This window comes from Patiria miniata, unplaced genomic scaffold (genome assembly GCF_015706575.1).
Source record: "Patiria miniata isolate m_02_andy unplaced genomic scaffold, ASM1570657v1 HiC_scaffold_5, whole genome shotgun sequence".
Lineage (NCBI taxonomy): Eukaryota > Metazoa > Echinodermata > Asteroidea > Valvatida > Asterinidae > Patiria > Patiria miniata.
This window is the reverse complement of record NW_024037072.1, coordinates 2474558-2482898: the sequence shown is the minus strand read 5'-3', so window position 1 is coordinate 2482898 and position 8341 is coordinate 2474558. Positions and strand designations below refer to the sequence as shown.

Below are 8341 nucleotides of genomic sequence, written 5' to 3'. Positions count from 1 at the left end.
CTGAGTTTCCTGGTTTGTATCGAGTTATACTGTGTACTACACAAATGCTTTGACGTTTGTTGTGCCCTGAATTGGTGACATTTTGATGCACTGAATTGGTGACATTTTGACGCAATGGGGATATGTTCAAGGCGCAGTTCCATGGAGGAGACCACCAAAGAATTCAACTCCAACGGCTGCTTCATCCTACTGATGTCGTTCAGCATCGTTGCGCAGTGGGGAGGTGTGTTAAAGAGTCTGGGAGTGCTTCTTCCCGTGTTGACTGATCAGTTTACCGACCACGTCTGGCTGACCGGAATAGCCATATCGGTCATGGTAGTATCAGTCGATATAGCTGGTAACTAATTTGATGACTATTTTTGGCCAGATGGCACGTACTACTCGTATAGTTTCCAAGATCTTTGCCTTATATGTTAATGTGCTTACTCACCTTTCACCTGTGCACTGCGCGCATTCAGTGACCCCGCCTTATTTGCATGCGAAGCGTGGGCGCGCAAGGTATTATAGGGCGATTTTTAGAAAAGTGTTTGTAGTGTTTAGCCGGTGGAGCTGATATCCATTTTTTACCTTGTTTTGCCTTCATTATATTGACGTATTCTACCGTGACATCATGCGATATTTACCTGTGAATAATGGACAACCTTCGGGACCTTAGTGAGCTTCGTGAACCTTGTGAACAATGTGAAATTCGTGAACCTTTGGTGATCTTTGTGACCGAACTTTGTGAAAGCATGTAGAATATCGATATCGTGAGTAGCTTGTGATCATCGAACTTTTAAACTGTGATGCCGGTGAATCTTGTATATCGTTACTACAGGTTCAGAATACTCCGGGGGGGGGGGTCAAACCCCCCAGCTCTGTCCAAATTTTTTTCCATACAAGTTCCTAAAAAATAAGTCGAACACCCCCCCCCCTTTAACACCTAAAAAAATTGTTACTGGAATAATGTCTGCCTGTTGAAAATACAGTACACCCTTCTGTAATCTAGTGTTAATAATCGTTGAATTTGAACAGCGCCCCCTATTGACAAATGGTACCAGCTCCCTCCCCCCCCCCCCCCCCATATTAATATGCGCCCTGAGTACCTAATTGTTGGTAGAAACGTGCGCTATTTAAGACTCCGGTATTACTTTATTATTAGCTTTCAGTTCGATTTAAATGCGTGTATACTATTTCCGTCCTGTAGTCTCTTCATTATGACGGTAGTTGTTAAATAACCTTTTAGAATTCTTCCATCCACATGTTTTTCAGGTCTGTTCAGCACACTCCTTGAAGACAAGTTCGGCAGTCGACGGATGATAATTCTGAGCACGCTCATGGTTGGTGTGGGATTAGTGCTGGTTCCACTAGCTACGAGTATCATACACATCGCTGTTATTTTAGCCGCTGTGGTTGGTAAGAACTTGTGAAGACACACCAAATGCTGCTAGATAGATAGATAGATAAACTTTATTAAAATCCAAAACTGGAAATTACATATTGTCGTCTCTCATTAAAAATATTTAAAAAATTCAACATACGCTACAATATTCAGGAAATAAATACACAATCACATCAAAACATTACAATTGCACACAGTATAAAGCACTAAAAACTTTAGAGCGTAAAAAAGCACATGTAAAATTAATGCAAAACCCATTCCCAAAGTAGAACCAGAATAAAGGACTAAGTATAAAAATTATGTCAAAAACTGTGAAAACCCGTTGCTTCTCAGATACCAGAATAAATTAATCCTTTGGATAAAAATCATCTTGTAAAATCATCATTATGACACTTAATGGCCCTGCCTGTGAAAAATGAAGAATATCGGTTTGTGTGTGCAACCGCTGGTCTCAGTCTTCCGCTGCGTGGAATGATGATATCCTTAAATCGGTTGTGGAGCGGATGCCCAGCATCTCCCCACACCAGTTGTAGCTTGTCACGCAGCCGTTGGTTGTAGACCGTGTCCACTGATGGCAAACACTCACCGAGTATCCTACTAGCTCGTTTGATGGTATCGTCAATTAATTTGTTCACTTTCTAATCGGTATTTCCAGCCCAACATAACAAACATTAGGTCCATACACTACAAATAACCGAGTTATAGAATATTGTCTTGATTTCTTTCCTGACATCAAATGTGTTCAGTTTCCTCAAACAGTACATTCTTGAGTTCAATCTTTTACCTACATGACTCACATGGTTGCTCCAGTCTAACCTATCATCAAAAACAACTCCAAGATATTTATACTCGGCAACACGTTCTATTTCATGTCCATCAATTTTAACTGGATCCGGCACCAGCTTATAAGCTTTGCGGAAGTCAACCAACATTTCTTTCGTCTTTATGAGATTCAGTGCAAGGAAGTTACGTTTACAGTATTCGACAAACCGACTAATTTGCTCCATGTAAATGGACTCTTTGTTCTTTTGAATCAGACCAATAAGGGCAGTGTCATCTGCATATTTTACCAGTGGACAACTCACATCAGTAGAGCGGATATAGGCTGTATACACAGTAAACAGAAACGGTGCTAAAACAGTGCCTTGCGGAGCTCCAGTACTAGAAACTATAACATCAGAATGGGTGGAATTATTAAGACGCACAAATTGTGAACGGCAAGTCAGATAATTTAAAATGAATCTCACAACAGTATGGGGCACAACTGACATGTCAAGTAGTTTCTGTGCAAGAATGTGGGGCTGCATGGTATTGAAAGCCGAAGAAAAATCGAAAAACATAATACGAGCAGAGTTTCCAAACCTAGTACGTTCTAAATGAGAATAAAGTTTATCTAAACAAAACAAAATTGAATCCTCAGTACAACGCCCCTTGGTATAAGCAAATTGCAATGGATCGACAAAATCAGTAATCAATGGTTTCAAATAATTCAAAACAAAACGCTCACATATCTTCATTGCCACGGAGGTTAACGCAATTGGTCTAAGGTCATTATTGCACGTGACCACTGACTTTTTAGGAACTGGAATAATACATGACCGTTTCCAAATGTTCGGAATTGATTGGGTGGTGAAACAAAGATTAAAAATGAAAGTAAAAATGTATGACAATTGATCGGCACACTTTTTGAGGAGGCGAGGAGAGAGTCTGTCTGGACCAGCAGACTTAGACTGTTTCAACCCTAGAAATTGCCGATGTACCTCATCCTCAGTAACAGTTAAAAACGGGTCAGAATTAGCTCCTATATTGAATGAACTCTGAAGGTCACTATGCTTACTGGTAAAATCATGACAGTCAAACCTGTTATAGAATGAGTTAAGCTCGTTAGCATAGTCAATTGTTACAGCAGGAAGCTGATGGGATTTGCTAGGCTTAGAGTAGCAACTCATCATACGCAGACCGTTCCATACTTGCTGCATGTTATTGTCCGTGAAGTGTTCTTCAACCTTTTCTTTATAAACTCTCTTTTCGTTGCGAATGGCGCGTTTTAGTTCTTTCTGTATTTCCTTCAGCTCAGCTTTATTTCCTCGTCCAAATACTCCCTTTTTCCTGTTTATCACCTCTTTAACGTATTTTGTGATCCACGGTTTGTTGTTAGGGAATATTTTCACCTTTCTAGATGGAATTAAAGTGTCCTCGCAAAACTGAACGTAGCAGCTCACCGTGTCCGTCAGTTCATGAATATCCTGTGCGGAATCAATGAAAACAGACCAATCCGTGCATGCATAACATTCTTGTAAGCAGGTTGAAGCTTCAGGGGACCACTGCTTGAATTCAACTACACGTGGTTTGTCTCGCTGCACAATAGGTCTGTACTTAGGAATGTATAGGTCTGTACTGTACTAGGTCTGTACTATAGTTAGTAAAACAGCTAATCTAAGGGTGCGTGCACAAAAACAATAAAACATCACGAACATCAGAAAAGTATCAGGTGTGGTATTAAGTTCTGGTATACTCGGGTTCATATTTTTTATACTTCTGAAAGAAAATACTTGTACCAATACAGTTCGCTTGCCCATGAAAGTTCTTCGTCGGAGGTAATTAATATGCAAAAATAACGCGACGCAGTTTATGAAGTAAACAGTCAACAATTGTTGACTGCTGTGACGTTTGACATGCCGTTTTTAACACCCTGTTCGCCTCCGGTGCTATGACCCATGATTGGATTTAACAAAACATATCCCACATCACGGCAGTCAACAATTGTTTTGTTATATCGTGCCAATATATCAAAAAGGTAAATGGTTGTAACTTACTATGCAAAAATGAAATAATCACTGCGATGTAACCTTTGATAACTGCACGCTTTCCTGCCGGACATGAGACTAGGCGGTTGCACTTCTCAGTCACGAGCGCGTGCGGGGACAGGCCGTACACGCACGCGCAACATGCGCAATTTACATGCAGCACAGTGTATATAAGGCTGCATCCGAATCTGTTGTCTAGAGCTAGGTCTAGGTCTTCGCTCCATTAGAAATACGCGGAGACGTGCTGACAATAGACGTAGCCGTAGCTCTGGAAGCCCGTTTCGGACACGGCCTAAGATTCATTTATGGAACGCATTGTATATGAAGTAGTTATTGACTAGACACGTGGCAGTTCTCGACCATTGGAATTGCTGTTTCCAGCACAAGATGTAACAATCATTTGTATCGACTCGACATGTGACCGTTTGAGACAATGGAGTCCAAGACATGATGTAGTGAATGTATTTACCATTTTTCCCGTATTGTTAGACCTTTATTTCTTTCTACTCCTATTGCATTTTCCCACCTTGTTTCAGGCCCAGGCTTTGGGATCAGTTATGTTCTAGGTAAGGCTACTCTGGGACGTTCCTTTAGTAAGCGGTACAGTCTGGCCAGTGGAATAAGCCACACGGGACAAGTACTCTCGTTGCTTGCTTTTGCACCAATGATGCAGCTTTTTCTCGATACCTATGGCTGGAGAGGAGCCACCTTGCTTCTTGCCGGGGTTTGCTTTCATCCAGCAGTCTGTGCTATACTTGCCAGAGAAAAACAACCACAGTACGAGCTACCAGTAGATCAACATGACCAGCAGGAACCAAACAGCACCTGTAGGGTCTGCCTCGGATCTTGTTTCACTCGTGCATTGTCAACTCTGGATCTGCGAATACTTCTTCAGTTCAATTTCTGGGTAGTTTTCAGTTGCACGTTTGGGATTCGTTTCGTAAATACCGCTTGGTTCCTGTTTTACGTTTCTAATCTTCAATCCAAGGGTTTCTCACCCCAAGCGTCTGCTGCGATATGCTCGGCTTCGGGCGTCGGCTATTTTTGGGGATGCGTCCTGTTTGCGCCTTTTGTTGATAGAGGCCTCGTGAAGTGTTCGACAGCAGTGATAATAAGCAGCCTGGCACAGAGTCTGTCGCTTGTCTTAGATCCATGGTTAAAGGACACACTGAGCGTGACCGTATTGACCGTTTTATACGGTCTGTCCTCATCATCGCTGTTTACCTTATCTGATGTGCTTACCAAGGAACTATTAGGTGGAGACAGACTGACAAGTGCGTTCTCGTGGATTGGATTTCTTGGAATGCTGGCAAACATCCTCGGGGGATTTTTACCAGGTAAGTACACATCTTAATATATAGAACTTATAAAATTTAAGTATCCGCTCAAAATCCTGAAGAAAAAAAACAACCGTGCATGTTGCAGGGAATGTCTACGAAATCATAGACACGAACCGTCGGGAACCATAGTCATGCGCTTTAGTTCGCACGTATCATAGATGCTATCTAGACACGTATGCCGCTAGGCTTTGCTTGGTCTGGCAGTATGCATACACTTACACAGCCCACTATATATCAGGACCATTATTAGAATCGGTACGCGTACGGGATACGTATATGCGGCTTGGAAAAGGTTTCTCGTGAAATCACCAGTTTGCATGGTTATTTCATCTGGCACATTATATGGGCAATCTACATTTCACATCAAAACGTTAAGATATATATGTGGGTTTGTAAATAACCACCCCAGCTAACACACCACGTTGCCACAACGTTGTGCAAAGTTGTGAAAATGTTGCCATTTGGTAATGTATCACGACGACGTTAAAGCAACGTTGCCACAGCGTTTGACTGTATATTTGTTGGTTGTAAAAATGGTGCAGATCGGTAAATTTTGACAACGTCGTATGAAAGTCATCATATGACACTGTATTCACGTTGTATGGTGGTCGTTTCACAACGTTGTAATAAAGTAATAAACATGACGTTGTGGTTAGATTGTATGTAGGTGTTTTCATAACGTTGTTTTTAAGTTGTCAATATTACGTTGTCATGCGTAATTTAGAATGTTCACGACGTTGCCGCGAGGTTGTAATCATGACGTTGTGATATCGTTGCATGTAGGTTGTTTAATAACGTTGTTTTCAGTTGTGAAAATCACGTTGTTACGACGTTGTAGTTTGGTATTTTACAACCTTGCTGTGATGTTAAAATCATAACGCTTTTGTAACATTGAATGTGGGTTAATCTCACGTTGTCATGACGTTGTATATAAGAATTTACACTAAATTGCTGTGATGTTCCATTCATGACGTTATGATGACGTTGGATAAAGGTATTATCATAATGGTGTTGTTAAGCTGTAAATATCATGTTGTCATGACATTGTATCCTGGTATTTTTACAGCATTGCTGTGATGTTGTGATCCCGACGTTGCTGTAACGTTTGTGCTTTGACAATATAAGTTGCAATTATGCTGTGCAAATCACGATGTTGTTACGAGCCATGCTTTTATAGTGTTGATAATTGTGTTCTGAACAAACGTTAATTGTGATACGATGTACTGAATGTTAAAATCACTAAGACTGTTATTTCAAGGGAAGAAAACAAATCACATAGGGATGTTTTCGTTTTGCTGAAAGAACGCACACCTTTTTTTGTGATCCGTGGACAGAACTTCAAAACGGTGGTTGTGTTTAAAATTCCGTAGCTTGAAAAGAACATGAATGATTTGAATGATTCTTGTACTAAAAGAAAGTTTATGAATCGGGCATTCATATCGTAGATTTAAAAAGTGCTACATGCAGAACTTCACACCCTGTAGTAAGATTATGTTCGATACATGAACAAGATTCACTACTTGGAACCTTATACCGGCACTCGGAGTCCGGTGGTCCCCTGATGACGAACAGAGCACACTGTTCACAACGTTGAGTTAAAACAACGGGTTCTTCTAAGACCGACCCAACTCAAAATAGATAATATTCACATGGTGTTAGGCCTACCCCAAACCTTCCATACTTTGTTCATGTCCACAATGCAAACCTATAAGTCTCATGAAAAATGTTGCAGGTTTAACGAAAGTGCACAAATATGTAAATTAACAGCCCAGTGTAACAATGTTTATGTATGTGCACAAAATTTGTAATTTTTAAATAATTTTTATCTTTCATTATACCCGAACTTGAGCGGGAATTAAGCTAAGATTGACTTTCCACTTCCCAAGGCTTTGAACTCTGATAATTGAAAAAGCAACTTTTTTTCTGAGGCGCATACGTTTCCTGTACCCGCACCGATTCTAATGGTACCATCCGAACTCCCCCGTTACAAACAGATACATTCTTTTAACAACATAATTGGCTTTGCGTTGATTTATTTATATTATCATTTTCTTGTAAAGGTTGGATATACGACACGACCGGCAGCTATGACCTGACGTTCATCATTATGGGCATTACACCAGCTGTAGCTCTCATTCCCCTGGTCATTGGAAGAATCACGAAACGGGTATGAGATATGGATAAGGCACTGTAAATAAATTAGTAAACAAATTGTCAAATTGAAAAGGACTAAAACTGCCGCAAACTGCTTATATATACTGACTGGATTGACGTTCAATATAGTAATGGACAAAATGAGAGGGCGTAACATTTCAGATCCGAGCATGACCTTTCTGAAAGACAAAATTACAGTAGTTCACAAACAAACAAACAAACACCCCAACACCCCAATAAGCAAACAAACAAACAACAAACAAACAGGGGGCCGGACGAACCAAAGGAATGTGGCAGTAGGTAAGAATCAAAGGGGATGAAGGGTTGGGGCAGGGACGGTCGTGCTGTTGGGTGATGAGGGAGAATGGGAGTGGGTGAAGAGCTAGTGGGTGATGCAGGGGAATGACCAAAGGACTGTGGTAGTGGATGAAGTTACGGCGGAGGACAACAAAAGAGGTGATATCCCCAAGATGGTTAGCCAGAAGGATAACCTTTAACAAATGACAATGGGGGGGGGGGATGAAAAGATTAGTCGTTCCCTTCCTGGATGTTGAGTCCGAGTAATTCAATAGTCTGAGGAGGCTTCATCCACACCTTCTCATAGCATTGTAGGCCAATATTCCGGGCTCCAGAATGCCAAAATCGCTTTAAAAAAGTTT

The 8341-nt window shown here is 41.0% G+C and overlaps 1 protein-coding gene across 1 annotated transcript; it reads left to right on the top strand.

The window, feature by feature from the left end:
• LOC119742056 (monocarboxylate transporter 13-like) lies at positions 1-7903 on the top strand. The gene is made up of 4 exons (XM_038218073.1): positions 1-337; positions 1252-1395; positions 4725-5525; positions 7589-7903. The coding sequence occupies exons 1-4, from the start codon at positions 115-117 to the stop codon at positions 7699-7701; spliced, it is 1281 nt and encodes a 426-aa protein (XP_038074001.1). The 5' UTR covers positions 1-114; the 3' UTR covers positions 7702-7903.
• The last annotated feature ends 438 nt before the right edge of the window (positions 7904-8341 follow it).